Source organism: Pogona vitticeps, chromosome 5, assembly GCF_051106095.1.
Source record: "Pogona vitticeps strain Pit_001003342236 chromosome 5, PviZW2.1, whole genome shotgun sequence".
Taxonomy (NCBI): Eukaryota; Metazoa; Chordata; class Lepidosauria; order Squamata; family Agamidae; genus Pogona; species Pogona vitticeps.
Genome location: NC_135787.1, coordinates 163,487,549 through 163,507,260, shown reverse-complemented (window position 1 = coordinate 163,507,260; position 19,712 = coordinate 163,487,549). Strand labels below are relative to the sequence as shown.

The 19,712-nt window shown below is 39.0% G+C and overlaps 2 protein-coding genes across 6 annotated transcripts in view; one reads left to right on the top strand and one right to left on the bottom strand.

Moving 5' to 3' along the window:
* Positions 1 to 11,719, top strand: part of GRAP2 (GRB2 related adaptor protein 2) — a 69,826-nt gene extending 58,107 nt beyond the window's left edge. For 3 of the 5 annotated variants that reach the window (XM_020787809.3, XM_078376144.1, XM_078376145.1), the window contains exons 6-8: positions 3,784 to 3,903; positions 8,167 to 8,283; positions 9,632 to 11,719. In XM_020787809.3, coding sequence (XP_020643468.1) covers positions 3,784 to 3,903; positions 8,167 to 8,283; positions 9,632 to 9,811 — 417 coding nt within the window. In that variant the 3' untranslated portion in view covers positions 9,812 to 11,719. The remainder of the gene's footprint in view (positions 1 to 3,783; positions 3,904 to 8,166; positions 8,284 to 9,631) is intronic. The other 2 variants (XM_073000146.2, XM_078376146.1) reach the window with 2 other exon arrangements.
* The window catches only part of ENTHD1 (ENTH domain containing 1), a 193,937-nt gene that overhangs the window by 103,587 nt on the left and 70,638 nt on the right, over positions 1 to 19,712 (bottom strand). The window lies entirely within an intron of this gene.

Genomic DNA, 19,712 nt, shown 5'->3' with positions numbered 1-19,712 from the left:
AAAATTCATAAGCTAAGAAAAACTACACAACTTTTATGCTGACAATGAAGAATTTATAATGCTTAAAGATACTGTACGCCTTGGTTCAATCACCAATCCAAATGCGACTGCAGCCAAAAAAATCAAAAGAAGATTGAGACTTGGAAGGGTAGTAGTGAAGGAACTAGAAGAGATAATCAAATGTAAGACCAAGGCCAAAATAATTCATGTGGGGAAATTGTATGCTTTTACAATGTATATATCTGTGGCAATAGCAGACATTGTGCTAAGCGCGCAAATCACGTATACAGTGTGCTAGCTTTCCTAAAGGATGATTCATTAACCTGCTTTGGTATCTAGGATAATTATCTGTCTTTGGGTAAATTGTATTAACTTACTTGTGTATTAAGGTGTTATCTGTCTATGTTTACCCTGCTCTGTATTCAGGAATGTTTATCCTGCTTGTGTATTGAGGATTTACGTGCCTCTGTTTACCGGCCCCTCTGTTTACCATACTTGTGTATTCAGGATATTACCTGCCTGTGTTTAGAATGGTCACTGGTTAACTAGTGCAAAGGTAGTAGAGAACAATAAAAGGGGGCGCGGCAATGGATAGGGAGAATTTCCCACTGAACAGCATGCTACACAGCACGCCCTGAAACACACACTCGAGTGCTTGCCTCTTTCTTTCTCCTTGCTGGTCAAGAGGGGAAAAAGGCTTCATCTGCAGATCCCTACAACTAGACTTCATCTGCAGATCCCTACAACAAGTCTTCATCTGCAGATCCCGACAATTCACACTATTGAATTCTAGATCCTTCTCCATGAATGTGAAGCCTGGACAGTGAAGAAAGCCAACAAGAAAAAAGAATTGAACATGGTGCTGATGGAGAGTTTTGTAGATACCCTGCATGCCTAAATGTGCCATAAGAGAAAGATGACCAACTGGGTCCTTGATCAAATGAAGCCTGAACTTTCTCTAGAAGCAAAAATGATGAAACTAAGGCTGTCATACTTTGGACACATCATTACAAGACTTGCTAGAAAAAGTAGTCATGCTCAGAAAAGTTGAAGGCAAGAAGCCACAGCCTAGAGTTTACAAGAACTGAGCCGGGATGTTTGTGCCAGGATGTTTTGAAAGTCACCCTAAGTCGAGGTGACCTGACAGCACATAAGAACAAGAAGACTACATCCACCACAAAAACGAATTTCTTACAAGGGTGTTCAGTTTCCAAAGCTGTGCTTACAAAGGGAGGTTTTTGCCTTCCAGCAGAAAGACAACAGGGAGAGGGTCTTCCATGGCTTGAGCAGCCACCAAAAAGGCTCTCTCTCCTGTCTTAACAAAACATACTTCCAAGGGTGGCAGAGGCAGAACTGAAAGAAGATTGCAGAACCTGGGAGGAGGGGGCGTTGGAATTATATAGGAAGATGCAGTATTTCAGTCAGTCTGGACTCAGGCTGTACAAGGCTCTGGAGGTCCTAACCAGCACTTTAAAGTTGGTCTAGAAATGGCCCAGTAGCCAATGGTACTGTATTTATTTTGAACTAGCTGAAGCTTCTGAACCATCTTTGAAAACAGCCATATGTAGAGTACGTTAAAATAATCCAAGTAGGATCCAAGCTAGCACACAAGTTTTAACTGTGCAAATGCACTCCTGGCCACAGTTGAAGTCTGAGGACATAGGCTCAGGAATGAATTCAGGAGTACGGTACATAGCCTGAAAATTTGGGTTTTCAAGGGGAGTATAACTCCATTCAACACCAACTGGCCAAAAGCACCATGTGCTGCCTGAATTAAGCTTCAATTTCTCCATCCTCATCGGTCCATTACTGATGCAAAGACCCAGTTGAGAACTGAGACATTTTCCTTGAACTTGATGGAAAGTAGAGATAGAGTTGGGTGTTGCTACTACCGAACCCACAACCTCTCCCAGCAGTTTCATTTATATGTTAAATAACATGGGGGACAGAATGGAATCCTAAGGGACTTTGCAGATAAAAGGCCAAGAAGGCATAGCAAAGGAGTCCCCCCAGCAGTGCATTCTGCGTTGGCTCATATGGGTAGAACATGAACCATGGCAAAACAGTACCCCCAAGTTCAGTTCCTGAGAGATGACTCAGAAGGTTAGTGTAGTCAATATTCCCTTGCCCAGTTCCTGCTGTAGTATCTGCCAGGGCGAACAGAGTCATCTCAGTACCATAACCCACCCTAAAATAGATTAAAATGAATCTAGATAATGAATTTAATCTAGAAACTGCTGAAGATGAGAAACCATCCTGCCGAAAAACAAATGTTGAATATGGCCAGTAGCCATCCACTCTCAAATGATTTGGAAACAGCTTTTTCAATAAAGATCTTACAACTGGCTCTTCTAGGCATGATAAGATTGTGTTGTTGTAAATTGTAAATGCCATTAAAGGTTTCAGAACAGAACAGAACAGGCATGATAGGATTCTGCTTTAATCTGAAGAGGCTTCCCTTACTTCCCTTACCCACTCACCCTTCCTGAGTCAGGAACAGCATGCCCTTAGTTGTTCTTAACTTTCCTAAGAGTCTATCCGTATTCTTGGGCTGCATGGTTTGAAATGAATTAATTAATACAAAGCAGAAAAGGGCCAAAATTATATCTGCCAGATTACATTATAAGGACATCATCATCATCCTTTCTTCTGCTACTAGTTCATCATCATCATAGGACACTATTATTATAATAAAATTGTTTCCAAATCAGATCCTTATCAGCTCAGCTTTGGTTTTTAAATAAAGAGCATTGCCAGTATCAAGTAGTGATATTAGGTAATGAAAAGAGGCTAGGCATGCAAGATTTCTCAGTACATGTTCACAGATGAATTGCAGCTATTTGCTGAGTCTTTGGCAAGACTTAAATTGTCTTTAAACTCATCTCATATTATTGTTGTCACTGTCCTGACAATTGCTTACTTGATAGAGAGCAGGGCTTGGAAAAACTGCTTTTTTGAACAACAGGTCCCAAAATTCCACATCAGCCATGCTGGCTAAGGATTCTGGGAGTTACAGTCCAAAAACAGCTTTCTCAAATGCTGGAATAGAGGCATTTGTGATGCAAATAAACGTTCTGTCCAATGTAGTTTTGCATTGCAAATCAGCTGAATCAATCATGTGAGTATCATGTGAAATGCAAGAGAAAAGAACAAAGAGTCCTGCAGCATCTTATAAAAATTCAGAAGCAAAGTAAAGCAGTGCTGCTTATACCATCCCATAGTGCTTAAATCACTCTCTGGGTGGTTTAAAATTTAATTATGCAAGCAACGTAAGAAAAGCAATGCTAAATGAAAAGCCCAGCATTCTATTCCCACGGTGGCCAAACAAATACATATGGAAACGGCACGAGTACATAAAAACAACAACAAGACTGCAGCTTCTACCGAAACTACTTTCTTGCAAGGGCATTCCCTTTCCAAAGGCATACTTAAACAGGAAGGGGGTTGCCTTCCAGAAGAAGGACAATGGGGAGTGGGAGACTCTAGCCTAAAAGCAGTCACTAAATACACTTACTAAGGTGGCAAATACATATGGGAAGACCACAAGCAGGGCAGGAGGAAACCCTGATGGGGAGGACTATTTCACAAAAGCTCATGCTATACTGAATTTGTCATCTTTAAGATGTCACAAAACAATTTATTATTTCTGTTGTGACACAGCAAGTTCTCTGGAAAACCTTCTGGAAGAGGGAAGAGCTGAACCTACGCTTCTCAAAAACCACCCATATGCCACCTATATACGTACCTTCAAAACATAATACAAAGAACTTTTTTTCCCCCCAGGAAGCAGGTACCCAGGCCAAAAGGGAAAAGGAGGTAGTTCACCCACCTGCCAAAGGAGAAGGAGAAGCATCAGGCCACAAGAAGGATGTTGATCATTTTACGTCTTGGCAGCATAAGCAGGTAACTTTAAGAAGGGCAGAGTTGAGTTTCAGGTCTAGCTTGTGCTAGATCAGTCTTCTTTAACTTAGTGCCATTCAGATGTCTTTGCCTGAGGAAAGTTATTGAGGGCTCTGCTTATTGAAGGGTTGCTGTGCCATGCAGCTTATAAGATAATGATACCACCTCTACATCTGTATTTGTGGAACTACACTCAGTATAATGTTATTTCTGTTATTTAGTTTTTTGTTACATTTAGACCCCATCCATCTAGTGTCTAAGCACTACTCTGGGTGGACAACGGCAGTTAAAAACACAACTGTCCATCCCTGCCCACAAAACTATAAAGAGAGGCAGAATACATGAATATCCCAGGATATCTAAAAAGAAAGAAACCTAGGCGGCAAATCAAAATTAATAATCCATTCATGGGTCTATGAGGGTGCCAGAGGAGTAAGATATTTTCTAAACGCCTCTTCAAACAGTATGATTTTTACCCATATTGTGAATCTCTAAATTGATGTCTTCTGAATCTTTTAGGCACAATACTCTCTAGCTCAGAGATATGTCAGAATAAAACAGAAGTCTGTCCCCCATCCTTCAAGTCCTCTCCAGCTAAGGATGTGTATTTTAAAATTATTCTAAGAATTCTGGCTGCTCTGGATGGCAGATGTCATATAAAGGAGAAGAACCTATGTTTTCCATAGAGATGGCGGAGATATGCTAAACAGTCCAAAGAAGGGGTATTCCTACACAAGTCTAATGATGATTTGGCTTAAAGAATGTGTAGAAAAGGATGAACGATGAATTCCATCTAACAGTGGCAACTGTTTTGAGTCTTACGTCTGACATCAAGCAAAAAAAAAAAATGAACAAAACAAACATGTACTCCCAATCCCTTGCTTTAAAGTGAAACTGAGTTTAACTCAACTCTTAACATCTCTAGCAGGGAACAATTGACATACATATCTCAACAGAGTTACACTGACCTTTTGTGCTGGCTGAAGTGCAGGAAACAGACCCTCAGGAGTAGTTTCAAATGTTATGTTTTGTAAAAGGAAATTGGAAAATACTTCCAGAGTTACAAACAAGACATTAGAAGATCTAGAGGGCAACAGTTTTTTCATGGAGAACAGAGGCTGTTACACAGCCTGCCTGCCTTGTGGACAGGTTCAAAAAACATCTGACTGATAAAAGCTGTACTATGGAGTAGACTGTACATTTCGCATAATAATATATTTTGCCACATGCACAAATGCTTCTCTTGGACCCAACTCTAATAGTATGTGTTTAAAAGAAGTAACTTTTGAAAGAGAAAAACATTTCATTAATTTATGAAGCTAGAGAAAGGAGAGTTGGATGAGATCTTTGGAAATTCTTTCTGTACACTAGGAGTCTACAACTTCCACTTGCCCTAACAATTATCAATAGCAGTGATGTAAATGTGAAGCACAGTTCAACGGCACCTGATGGGTTGTTCCTCATCCCTGCTCTATGCAAAAGTAAATCAAGGTGCACATCTGTGAATCAAATCACTGAAAGGTATAGGAAAGGTTGGATATCAGATCAGTCAATATCATAGATTCTCTAGTAGTAGGCATCCTTCAGTCTCGAGAGACTATGATAATGTGCACTGAATAGAGGTCTTGGAACAGCGTTTAGTGTGGCTGAGAAGGCCAATTTGAGAGTGACAATCCCTTCCACACTGAAGACAAATACAATCTGTCCCCTTTCCAGCTTCTCTAGTTTGTTGAAATCTCAAGATGGGAGAATTTCAGGGTGATCTTGCCATGGAACAGTGCTACAGGGATTTCAATAGCTGTACTTGCCAATATCCCCTCATCTACATAACAGTTAAAAGCAGAGAAATGCTAACACTGGTAGACTTCATTTCTCATACAAGTCTAGAATTACAAATTTCATAGTGAAGCTCAAGGGAAAGATTAGCTAAAGGGAAAGATTCTCCCTGTCGTATTTCCTAACTCTTCTTTGTCTCCTACTGATCCAACATCCTCTTCTGTCCTCCTTAACATGGTGAGCATGTCAGAAAAGTCAAGAGCTCCTAATGGAATCTAGTTAGGAGGCTAGATTCCATTAAGAGCCTGGACTCCTTTTAAGGTCACCCAAGGCAGAATGTTAACAGCTGAGGCACCAGACTAAGATTCATCCACTCTCTTCAGGAGTACTAACACAATCAGCATAAGAGAACTGATAGTTCCAGTGGGGACTGAGAAACTTTTGAAGGGCAGTTACTAGCCAACAGTAGCAGATGAAAATGACACTTGGCAGAGGATCTTTCACAGACTGTGGCAGTGACACCCAAGCTAACTTTTGCTAGTACTGCACAGAAGACAATGATAAATCACGATTGAACCTTTCTTACCTTAAAAACTGCATGTATCCACAGCACTGTGCATACAATATGTTCAGATGCTTTCCCTGCCAAATTTAGAATACAGTTACACAAACTGACATCACCAATACACTAATACAGAAAATAGGTTAAGCTATCAAAAGCTTAACTCTCAGAAGTACAAGCTGGATTTCAAAGGGGCCAAATTGCTAACACGTGCTGGATTATGGAGAAAGCCAGAGAGTTCCAGAAAAACATCTACTTCTGCTTCACTAACTACACACTAAGTACAAGCCTTTGACTGTGTCGACCACAACAAACAAAATCTTTAAAGCAATGGGAGTGCCTGACCACCTTATCTATCTCCTGACAAATCTATATGTGGGACAGGAAGCAACAGTTAGAACTGGATATGGAACAAAATTGGGAAAGGACGCCCTGGAAAAGGGCACTTTTTTTCCCTGATGTTGGGAAAGTGTGAAAGCAAGAGGAGAAGCGGACGACAGAGAACAAGAATGTTGGACAGTGTCACCGAAGCTACCAACATGAATTTGACCCAACTCTGGGAGGCAGTGGAAGACAGGAGGGCCTGGCGTGCTCTGGTCCATGGGGTCACGAAGAGTCGGACACAACTAAATGACTAAACAACAACGAAATGCTTTCTGGGACCCAGCGTGTCTTAGAATACCTGGGTATTCCTCTGTTATCATCACAAGTGACATACATGTGCAGAGGAGGGTCTGTTAAATGCCATTAAGCTGCATGTGATTTATGGTGTCTCTAATAGGGTTTTCAAGGTATGAGTAATGTTTAAGGAGTGATTTTACCACTGCCACCTCTCCCCATTACTTGCTGAGATCCCATTGGATTTGGAGCAACTCTTGCCACTGGATCCTCTCAAGCAATGCTCCTCTGGGTGGTCATGCTGAAGGAGGCCAAGAAGACATCACTTAGAAGCCGGGCTTTCTCCATAGTGGCCCCAGCCCTTTGGAACTGGCACCTAGTTGATTTGCACCTGGCCCACTCCCTGCTCACCTTCAAGAGGTTGCTGAAGATGCTGCTGTGGGTAGATAAGATTTTCAAGGTATAAGCCTGACACAGAGGATAAACTGCAGCACTGCACTGAAGACAATGCTAATGACCCAAGTTCAATTTTGGGATTAGATAGCCTGTTCAAATTTGACTCAACTTTCCATCCTTCTGAGATCGTAAATTGAGTATTCAGCTTCCTGGGGGGTAATGTGTAGCCTGCATAATTAAATTGTAAACCACCCAGAGAGTGCTTTAAGCACTATGAGGTGGTATATAGGGAGCACACTTTTGCTGTGAATTCAACTTCACATTATTTTTTGTTTGCCTGTGCCCTGCCAGCTAAACTGTCACATTGTCATTGTTTTAGAAAGTTGATTTGATTTAGCTTTGTTCTTACATTATAATTCTTACTGTTGCTTTGCTTTATAAATAAGCAGTTCAACACTCTGTTGCTATACTGCACAACAATAGTAGAAAAAATATACGTACAAAGGATTACATCCAAAATTTATCTCAGTCAGAGTAAAAATATCTAGATGAATGAGACTTGCTAGTCATACATTTCATTGATTTCAATGGATCTACTCCAGCTGGGACTAATACTAGATTTCTCAAACTTTACTTGCAGTGAAATGTAAGATATTTTTTAAAATTCAGTGTAAAAAAAATGGGGTTTGGGGATGGAAATTTCTATTTGTTTGGTTGAAATATTTTAAATTAGTGGTACACAGATAAGAACATCATTATAGTAGGGTCCACTGCATGAATTCACCATAGATGGGTGTTATGCTTAAGTGTTTCCAGTTTATTTATGAAACTAGCAATCCAACAAAAACAATTATGAATGTCTCAAGTTCAATTCGGAGTATACCCATGGTTGTCTTATCCTCATCACTTTCTAGGACCGGCGTGGCAGAAGTCTGGATATTCAAGATGGGCCTAGAGGCCAAAGAAACCATGGAGAAGCAAGTACACCATCTATGATACGAAGACATACTGATCCAGCACAACAACCACAGGTACTTTTTATTGTTGTTGTTATTCTAGAGAGGCAGAGTCAGTGTGATATGAGGAAAGCTTCCTTTCAAACAGCTAGGTCAAACATATTTGTCTGCATGTGTCACTTGGAAAGAAAATGTGGAATTATGCAGAATGTATGTACAAATCAGGAATGTAGGTCTCTTTTAAGATATATAGTGCAAAGGAAGTAGTGATGTCCCAAATATTTAACATTTTTAGATAGGATGGTTACTTAAATTCATTTAAATGGTTTTGATAATATTGGACAGCTGACAGAAATTAGGGAAACAGACTGATATATAGGGATGGGACCCTTGGAAAACACAAATGCCCATTGCCTTAATTTAGTGGAAACACCTCAGTCTGAATTGTGCAATTCATAAAATTGTCTAGATGCTTTTCTGAGGCTGTGAAGAAGCAACATGGAAGCAGCATGGAGTTAAGAGGGCTGCTATATCCCATGTTGTTGTGACAGCTCTCAGTCCCATAATTCAGCCTAGGAGGTTCCTGCCAAATTATGTGACATTGAGGTTTTTTTTTTCTTAACTTTTGTTTTTTCTTTTCTTTTTGGCTTTGGCTCAAGGCATATTTCAGGCGGCAGCAGCTTCTTAAACTGAAACCTTAATGTCAGGGCCAGTCCTTTTACAAACAAACATTTTTAAAATGTAGCATAGATAGTTCTTTAAAGAGTCCAAGTGATTTCCTCACAGTTTCTGAAAGAGCTATTGTGAAAGACAGCTGGTTTTCAAAGCATATTAGCAGGGGGAAGCCTTCGCTAAAGAGTACTCCAGTCAGAATCCTTCAATGATAATACTGATCTATTTTTTTTTTAAAGCACATGTAAATCCAGCAAAGTATATTCTTTCTGAAGAATTTCTTCAGGATTTTCAAAATATTTTTGAATTAGTCCTTTAAAAGAGACTGATTTCTTAGAGAGGAGAGAAGTAGAATTTTAGGCAAAGTATGGACAGAATCCTGGTAATATCTGTGCACCAAGTGGTACCACCTAGCACAAAGAAGGGAGGAAGAAGTGCTTCATCTGGATGAGCCCTGAGACATGTAACAGAAAGGGAATAATACAAAGGTGTCAAGGGACTGATGTGTTATCAGCTGTAAGCATCTTTCTCAATAACAGAATACTGTATAGGACTACTGGGTACTGTATATTCATGCAACCTGCAAGATAATATGCAAACACTATGCAGCAAATGAAAAACATATTTTGTTGTGTTGATAAGATTATGTGGAAAAGCCATTATTGATTTGGTGGGAGTATGTTACATTGGATGAGAACTGTACAATGAACGGCTACAGATGATACTTTCACCTCTTTTTCTTTTTCAATAGAGAACACGATGGGTTCGTGCTTTATATGACTTCAAGGCAATGGAGGGTGATGAGCTAGGGTTCTGCACTGGAGATATCATAGAAGTCCTGGACAGCTCTGATGCCTTTTGGTGGAAAGGCTGTTTACATGGAGAACTTGGTCTCTTTCCTGCTAACTACGTAGGACCTGTAACCTGGTGAATTCACATTATTTGTGATTGTACCTGTAAATGAAGACATTCCATCAGCTCAGTAGAAGAAATTTTTGTTACTTCATGCAGTTTTCATAACACAAGTTGTCAAGTAGTTTTGTTCATTTTACTACCATATTTTGATAAAATGCAAAGGAAACTACTTTTGCATGTTTCACAGTAGAACAGACCTGTGTACAGCTGTAATTGATGTAAACCAGTGAAGATATGAAAATATTCTGTGGAGGAGGGTTTTTAAATATATATAATTGAGTGGTTTTGGTCAAAATCCCATTGGATATTTATACATGCACAAGAAGAATCATGAAAGTTGCTGTAGCTAATTGTAGCTAATTGATGAAGTGCCGAGCACATGCTAGACACACAATGCAAAATCAGAAGGGCAAACAGGTGCAGGATCAACATGTGACTGGTACCTCGTCAGTTTGCTCCAACAACTTTCACACTTAATATCCAACAGGATTCTTCTGGCCAGTGATTTTTTTTCAAAAAGTGAACAAAGATACAGTATATTTTAACGTTGTAAATGAGTATACAATGCTTTAATCTGTATTTTATTTTTTAAAAGTCATTTAGTTCTCCAGAGCCACAGGGGAATCCAGACAAATGACAGAATCAGTGTTCAGTTTACAGAGTAGAACACCTTTCATTTGCAATGTAAAACTAAAGAGGAAGCTAGGCACACCCTGTCAGAGAAAAATGCAGTGCAATCCCTGTTTTCTTATGTCTTCACATATTCTGATTACAACAATTTCCTGATCATAAGATTATAGTTTTCCCTTGTAAGAAAGCTTTGCAGTACAGTATTATTCTGTATTTTTGCTGCTCTTCCAGCTAATAGCTGGAAAGGTCCATATGCATGTTTACTTCATTCAACAATTAATATTCATCATGAGGAAACAAAGACATGTTGTGTGTTGTACTGGAGTTGAGATCTTCTGTTGCTCTTCATTTTAAATTGAGATTTGGAATGTGTTTCTCCAGAACTACATACAGTATTTAAAAGAAGTCCTTCAAGTTTCAAGCCATAAATATTACACATTGTTGTTGTTTAGTCGTTTAGTCGTGTCCGACTCTTCGTGACCCCATGGATCAGAGCACGCCAGGCCCTCCTGTCTTCTACTGCCTCCCGGAGCTGGGCCAAATTCATGTTGGTCGCTTCGATGACACTGTCCAACCATCTAATCCTCTGTCATCCCCTTCTCCTCTTGCCCTCACACTTTCCTAACATCAGGGTCTTTTCCAGTATATTACACATACTGTCAGTAAAAACATGGATCCACATAAATCAATATAAGGGACATAACCCATGTTGCAAAAATACATCAGCTTTTTAAAATACCAGTTTAACAATATCAGTAATCATCTCCAAGAATCCTGGGAATTATATAGTGGTGTGCTGAGAACTCCAACATTTTCAGGGTTCCCCAGGGAGAGGGAATGACTTACAAAACCAACGTAAGTTTGTGGGGTCCACATTCTTCTGCCAAACTACTTTAGACCAACGAAATGAAATATCAAAAAATGAGTGGGCACTGAATTTGCAACAGGAGTTGCCAAATGTTATGCTGTAGATATGCATATGTCCTCTTAGGCTGCAAAATTATAAAAATAATGCAAACATTGTACTTATCCACATGGAAAAGACCTGACCATTTTTTAATTTTCCAGGTTCCCAAATCATGCTTCACTTGCTCTCTCACTATTTTTAATTTTTGCTGCTGGGACATGATACTCCCTCTATCTCTCAGCATCCATAATTCTGACTTCTGTTTTGAAGAGAAATCATGTGCTTATGACCAAGAAGGATACTACTGTTATGTTGTTCCATCTGTACAAGATGTTCCAGAAATGCATAATCTGTAATCCTGAGAATGTATAAATTATCCACATTGAAGAATTGTGTCTTTCTGTTCTTCTGACTCAGGTCAGATACTTAGCACAATAGCAACAAAGAAGAAAATATAAGAGAAAAGGGAGACTGCCATGGTCATGAATACAGTAGGAAAATCAAAGTCTTAAAACCACGTATGTTAAGTAATCTTACAATGTAGTTGAAATTCAATTAATCATTTCTGAATAAAGTCATATTATTTAATCATATCCACACTATCGCCCCACATTGGTGGGGAAAGTATGCAAAGGAGTTATGAGGAAAATTATGGGGGGAAAGGTGGAAAGTAGTTGCAAGTTTATTCTTGTTATTGTTGTTTATTCTTGTAGCTATACATATATCGCCCACCCCCTTGTTGTCAGTAAATGCCAAGACAGGAAACAGGATTTCATCACTGACCATGCTTCCAGCACTATATGTCCACGGTTCATACTCACTAGAAGCCAGTTAATTAGTGGTTTTAATTAAAACTTCTTTTGTGCCAGCTTCCCTTTCCTATCCTGTTCTTCCTAATTTTTATAAAAATATAGCCTCACATTTGCTGTTTGACTGTAAAGCTGAAAAAAGAAAAAAGTTTTGTTTAGAACTTTTTACCTGTTGCAATGATAGTATATGGGCTATATTCAGAACATTATAAAAGTATAAGATTTAAGGAAGTATGTCAGAAAGAAAGGTCACTTTTCCATATAAATGATACAGCGAAAGGCTGGCAAAAAAGACTAATTATCTGGAGCGCTGGTGAAGGAACTGTAAAAGCACAGGTTGCTAAACACGGTTCAGCTGGGTTGTTCTTGAGACTAGCTCTTTATCTTTGGAATATATGGAAATCCATATTTTATTTCAAAAGTCCCTGTTGTTAATAAAGAAGAAAGAAAGCCTCCAATGAAATTTTTAATGTTACAGAAGACTGTAACACTCCACTGAGTTATTTCCATAAGTACTGCTTTTAACACAGCCAGGCACACATGGTTGACGGCTCCCAACACTAGCATGCACTACACAGACACAATACCAGATATCTCACATGTATCATCCTTCAGTGCTTGGTTTTTTCTTATTCAATAGAAGCTGTGTAATAGATCAAAACTGCAGCTTAGGGAAGATTCAAACCACAATCTAGATATGCATTGCCCCTGGCCCAATTGCTATTTACCCTAAGAAGGCTGTTGTTGGTTCAACGGTAGCATCCCTCCCAATGTAAACAAAAACTATGGAGAGACTGATGTGGATTTGGATCATGGCAGGAGCATAGACTTCAAGGTCCCACATCCCATGGTCCTTATCCAGATCATGTCTCCTATTTGGTATAGAAAAAAATAAGCATGAAATAGTCACATCACTAATGCACATCAAGTTAGAGCTTTAAAAGGTAGGCTAGTAGGGTGCGATTTTGAATACGTTTAGGAGCCATGGAGTGACTGGATACGCTTTAGGCCTGCATGGACATATGACTAGCCTGAAGGGAAAGAAAAGTCTGAGGAAAGAGAGAGGAGAATGTGCAGAGGGTAAAATACTTCAGAAAGCTTTCTTCATGCTATTGAGTTGTCTCTTCCATACTTCGTACCTCAAGAAAAGAACTCAGCCCACTAGAGAAACAGCTGTTATTTATTAGGGTAAAGATAATTTGCAGTAACTATCAGGAAGAATCTGAGCTCTTGAACAGTGGAGAAGGCTGTCTTAGAACATGGTGCATACTCATTCATTTCAACCTTTCACGAGAGGGTGGATGTGCAGTAGTAGTGGATTTCCTGCCTCAGAAACAGTGTTTGGATTCCTTTCAGTTATATGATTCTGTAATTCTAAGGTCTTTACTAAGTGTCATTTAATTACCATTTTACTGTACTTTGCTGTTGTTATTATTACAATATATATTAATAGGACGTGTCTTACTAGATGACACCAAATGTTTATTCAGTCCAAACTGTCTGTCCTACTTGCCACAGCAGCCAGTCTTTGAGGCCTCTGGAAAGCCCAGAAAGGGCATGAGACAGCAAGTAGACACAATCCACACTGTTATTTCCCAACAATTAATACCTCTGAACATGGTAGTTTGACTTAGGGCTTGTCTGTACAGACTTGTTAGAGCAGGACAAATAGAGGACACAGGCAGGTTCAGTATGACATTTGGTGAGATCCTCACATCCAAATGGCAAATGCATCTCAAGCATCCTATTTGGTCTGGCTCTTTCCTTTTTAAAATTTTCCATATTATTATGAAATGCCTTAAGAAGGCAGCCACTTCAGATTACTGGCAAATTAAACAATTTCTCTGCTTCACACAAAGACAGAGGAAACAGATTTTTTGGAAAGAATGTATAAAATATTAAAATATAAAATATAACCAGAAATGATAATTAGCGATAGGATATAATAAAAACCAAGATAAAACCAGTGGCAAAAAAGCAAATGCTGTAACATCTAAAATCAAAGTCAAACAGGCAGGAAAGCAGAACACTGTCATGACTTAAAAGCACTAAAAATAGTTCTTAAAATGATTGGGAGAATCAAAATCTTTTAATCTTCACTTGGCATGAAAAAGATCCTAACAGGAAAGCCTCTCTGGAGGATGGCATCCCACAGACAGAAAACAACCAGTTGGAAATGACATCTCTTTTGTGGCTGTCTCACCACATCTGAACAGCTGGGAGAGGACCTCAGATAAAATGTGTAGGGTCTAGATGCATAGATCTAGGAGGAGAAATTCCTTCACATTTAGGGCTTTAAAGGTTAAAGCCAGAATGTTGAATTGGGCCAGGAAGAGACTGGCAGCCAGTAGAAGTGCCAAAGTACTTGCATAATACGGTCATACTGCATCAACCAGTCTATCTGCCCTGTATTGGGTGGATACTTCCAGATAAACGGTAGCCTCACATGACAGCTGAACTCTTACTGCTTAGTGTAAAAAAAATATTGTAAAACGCAGTCTGCTCCTAGCTTCAAATAAAGAGTCCCTGGTGTGATTTTTTAGAGCATTTGCACATAGACCCAAGAATTATGGTAGGGACTCTTTCTTTGCCAGCTGAGAACAAACTGAATGTTATGAATTTTCTTGTGCTAAGCAATAGGACTTCAATTGCAGTGTATTGCAATAACCCAAAAAGTTATCTAATGGCATGAATAAATGTTGCAAAAGGGGGGGGGGACAAAATGCTGGGGAGATATGATAGCACTTTTAAAATACTTGAAAATCTGTCATACAGAGAAGGGGCAGGATCTGTCCTCAGTCAGCCCAGATTGCAGGACACACAACAATGGGCTCAAATTACAGAAGTCATATTTCAGATGAATACTGTATCAGGAAAAACTTCCTGTTAGAAGAGTACAGCAATGGAACCAATTACCTCAAGAGGTGGTGAGTGTTCCAACACTGGAGCATTTAAGAGAAATTTAGACAACCATCTGGCAGATATCCTTTTGATTTGTATTCCTGCATTGAGCAAGAGATTGCACTTGATGGCCTTATAGGCCACTTTCAACTTCATTATTCTGTGATTCTATGATTCTATAAACCCTTCTCACAGTCCTACCACCCTCAGAGGCCCATTTCATGGGGGCTCAAGAAAGTGCCTTCTTGGTGGACATGTCCAGGCTCTGAAACTCCTTGCCAAGAGACCCCGGTTTGCCCCCTCTCTGCCATCTTTCAGATGGCAGGCAAAGACAACTTTGCTGAGGCAGGCCTTTGGACATTGCCTCATTTTAATCAAGTGCATTCTCTTTTTTAAAAGATAAATTATTGTCAGTATTTTTAATCAAATATTTTAAAGTATTTATATCAACGAACTCTACCCAGCTACAAGGACCGGTGATCATTGCACACAAAAGACCAGCTAATCTCTCCCTCTTATCACAACAATACACCCACAACATAAAATATGCTGATCACCACAATCACCCATCTCCTGAAAAGGGCAAAAGCTGATGCCACAGCTATAAATACTCAACTATCCAAACAAACTCCACCAGAGCACAGACAGAGTTCCAACTCCTGTCCTCTGAAGATGCCGGCCACAGAGACTGGTGAAACGTTCGGAAGAACAACCTTCAGAACACAGCCAAAGAGCCTGAAAAACCCACACAACCATCAGATCCTGGCCGTGAAAGCCTTCGAGAATATATTTATATCTTACTTTTAATATTATCATGTACTTAATTTTATTTTACCATCTGCAACTCCACTGCATTTTAATTTCTATTGTTTTTAATCATTCTGTAAGCTGCCTTGAGTCTCAATTCTGAGAGAAAGGCAACAGATACTGTAAACAGAACAAAACAAGCAGCAGAGAAAGTAATTTAGTACAATCTAAAAAACTCTGGTTGTATTGCATGGCTATGCACAATTCCTGGGCAGACGGTTCCTACTGGTGCTGCCTCATGCTTTGCATCTGCATTTTCCCTATCTAGCAAGAACGCCTCCAAGCATTTTAAACAGCCCCAGCTACATTCCTCTTCTACAGATTTCCAGTGGGCACTCATATTAGTTTGTCACAGCAAGAACAAAGTGTCTTATGGTACCAAAAAGACTGGCAAGTTTTATCTGGCATAAGCTTTCGTGGCTTCCAGCCCACTTCCACTTGGTGCAGTAGACACAGCTTTCACCAAATAAAATATGTTTGGTCTTTCAGCTACCATAAGACTCTGTTGGTGTCTCTTCCACAACCATAATCAAGTGTAACCATAGGCAGAGTTATTTCAGTGTCATTCTGAAGATGCATGTTTTAGCTGTCTTTTAAAAGATAATTTTTGAATAAACAAATTGTTGTTAACCACTCCAAATGGTACCTGAACTTCCAGAATGAATGCTGTGTCAGCCAAACCACTCTAAATACTGAGAAGTTAGATTTCACAAAAGAAAACAAGCAGACTATGGTTGTATTATGCAATATTTATCACTGTTCCTGAAGGTGACAAAGCACTGCCAGTTTCTTTCACTTTCAGAAGAGTCTTTAATGTGACAGTTTTGTGAAGTGGGTTAATTTGCATGAAACATGAAAGATGCCATTTACAGAAATAGAAGTGACAACTGGAAAGTGCTGTAAATGTAGCTGTCAGATACCGCTCTGTGGATACCTGGTATGTGTAGCAAGAATCCATAATGAATCCAGATGCAAAACATATTTTTCAAAATAAACTGCATGTAGAAGGGGGAACTGAAAGCCGCAAACTTCACTGAGAACATGCCAGAAAATACAAGTAAAATACTGCAGAAGACAAATTATGACAGCTCTCTGCCCAGTGACATTTCACAAGTGGCTACCTAAAAGAAATGTGGAATACTGCCAAAATTGGAGTCTACATACAGAAACAGAAGGAACATTACTTCTGACAAAGCCTGATCAGTTGTTCAAACTTTGATCAAATTCTTCTGAATTTAATACTACCCATCCTATCCACTGCCATCCTATCCATCTGTCATCAAGGTATGCCACAAGTGAGCTTATGGAAGTTCTCACACACTATCAGAAGTGTAATGTTGCTGCAAACAAGAATCTACAGACTAAATTACTGAATTAATGATGCAATCCTTAGGCTTTGGCTGGCACATCATAGCACCTTTCCTGTTCCTAGAACCTTGAACCTCCCAAAGCACACACACAGTGTATGTTGTGAAAGGAGATACTACCCAATAGCCTGAGAACCACAGAACTCTGGACAAACACAGGGTAGGTAGCATGAACAAAATATCTGAATGGGGGTGAAGGAAGAAGAAGAGACTTGAAATCATCCTTTATGCTACGTTACTATAAACTACGTTACCATAAACGTCTAATTGCTTTGTTGCTTCATTCCTATCTATCTCTGCATGCACATTGCACTAGCATCACAACCAAGCTAAGATATACATACAGTACACAGAATCTGTACCAATGGATCAGCCACTCAAGTATTTATTATTTATATATTTAAAATATTTTAATCCGCCTTTCTCCTTAAAATGGACCCAAAGCAGCTTACAGCAATTAAAAGACAGCATTTAAGTTAGTAGCAATGAGTATATAATACTAAAAGGATCAATGAATACAATACAAAAAAAAAAAAAAAACAACGTAAGCAGCACCAAAATACATTAAACGCAGTAAGGTACAGCAATCCATTTAAAAAACCCCACTTGGTAGCCATTTACTCAAGGAAAGCCTGCCTGAAGAGAAAGGTATTTGCCTCCTTGTGGAAGAGCAGTAAAGATGGGGCCAGTCTGGCCTTCTGTCGGAGGGAACTCCAGAGTCTGGGAGCAGCAACAGAGAAAGCTCTCTTCCGTGTGTCTACTGAAAGCACCTGTGAAGATGGTGAGACCAAGAGGAAGGCCTCTCTCATATATACCCTCCTCCAGGATACGGGCAACGGTTTAGAACAGGTTGTCTTCAACCCAGATACTGTACCTCCATATGTCGTATGCAACTCCTGTCATTCCCCAGCTAGCTAGTTACTGTGCTGGTTGGGACATTAAGGGATGTGTAGTCCCACACAGCTGGCAAGTAGCACATTGGGCAAGTCTGGTTTAGAAAATAAAATCTGACATAAAATGAAAATCCCCACTGAAATAACTAATTCTTTACAAATGCTTTTAAAATTAGGGTGGTGAACCAATTAAATTAATTTTAGTTAATTTTAGCTACAAATACAGTAGCTAAGTCATCAGTTGTATTTAAATAAATGTACACTTATCAAACATGTTTATAAATGTAAAAATATGTATATGAGACATTTATAACAAAGTACGTATATATGAGTTTAAAAGATAGAAGATATTGCTCACTACCTTTAATGTTTTCTTTTTCATTCTCTTTAACAATAAGATACCAAAGTTGAAATAACCCCATTGATTAAAATTGGCCCAAGTTTAATATACTTTGAAAGAGCTTATTCCCAGTCAAGTATGCAGAATATCATATCTTAGAGCCTCTAAAAAAAGAGCCAATAAACAGAACAATTCTATGGGAACAGAATATGCATGGCGAAAGAACATTTTTCTAAGCCTTGTAGGAATTCCAATAAACAGGGCAGATGCAGGAGAGCAGCAGACACCCTCCCCCTTGTCTTTTTCTTCTCTTTTTCCCCCTTTTAAATTCTATTTGGTTGTTGCCACTAACGGAGAGGGGATGTGATAGTTTTCACTGCCCACTGTTTCAAAAGCTGCTACCTGGCGGATGAGGAAGTTCTGAATCTGGTAGGTCCAAAGTATACTGCTCCCTTTCATTCATTCAACACCTCTGAAACATCCTCTTGTCCTTACTACTGATAGACTAGCATTGGTTGCGCCTTCCTACAGAAAAGAGTTGCAGCAATATACTCTTCCCCTCTCCCCCAATCTGTCACACATGGAAAGATTTCTTTACGGTTCCAAACACAAAATTGATTAAACTATTATTAAAGAATAGTATACAAATCCTATATTAAAGACAAAGGATACATGTTTTGCATCTGTTTACACTCTATATTCTATTTATTCTATATAGGCAGGCCTTCCCTTTAGTTATTATTTGATTTACTTTCTCTTTTCTCTTTCCATCTTGAATAATTTGATTACTGGTGTCTATAATGTTGTTATATTTTATATTGTTTTATTGTATATGTTGGAAGCCGCCCAGAATAGCCAATTGACTAGATGGGTGGGGTATGTATAAACAAACAAACAAACAAACAAACAAACAAACAAACAAACAAACAAATAAATAAATAAATAAATAAATAAATGAATGAATGAATGAATGAATGAATGAATGAATGAATGTTCAAAAAGGCTACTTTGCTCAAGAGAGTTTAAGAAATATTCAGAACAAGAGATTTTCTGGTGGTGCTTTAGACTGGCTAAACCAGTAACTCTTGTTGATACCTTTTGGGCTTGGGTGCAGCTATCTCTTCTCCCTATCACTTTGTTAAACCCTACAATGATTACACATTAAAATTTTGAAAATAGCACACATATAATTACAGCTGGATTTTGTCATCTGGAATTTGCACTTTTTTTACCATAGCAAAGGACTGTTAGAGAAATATTTTA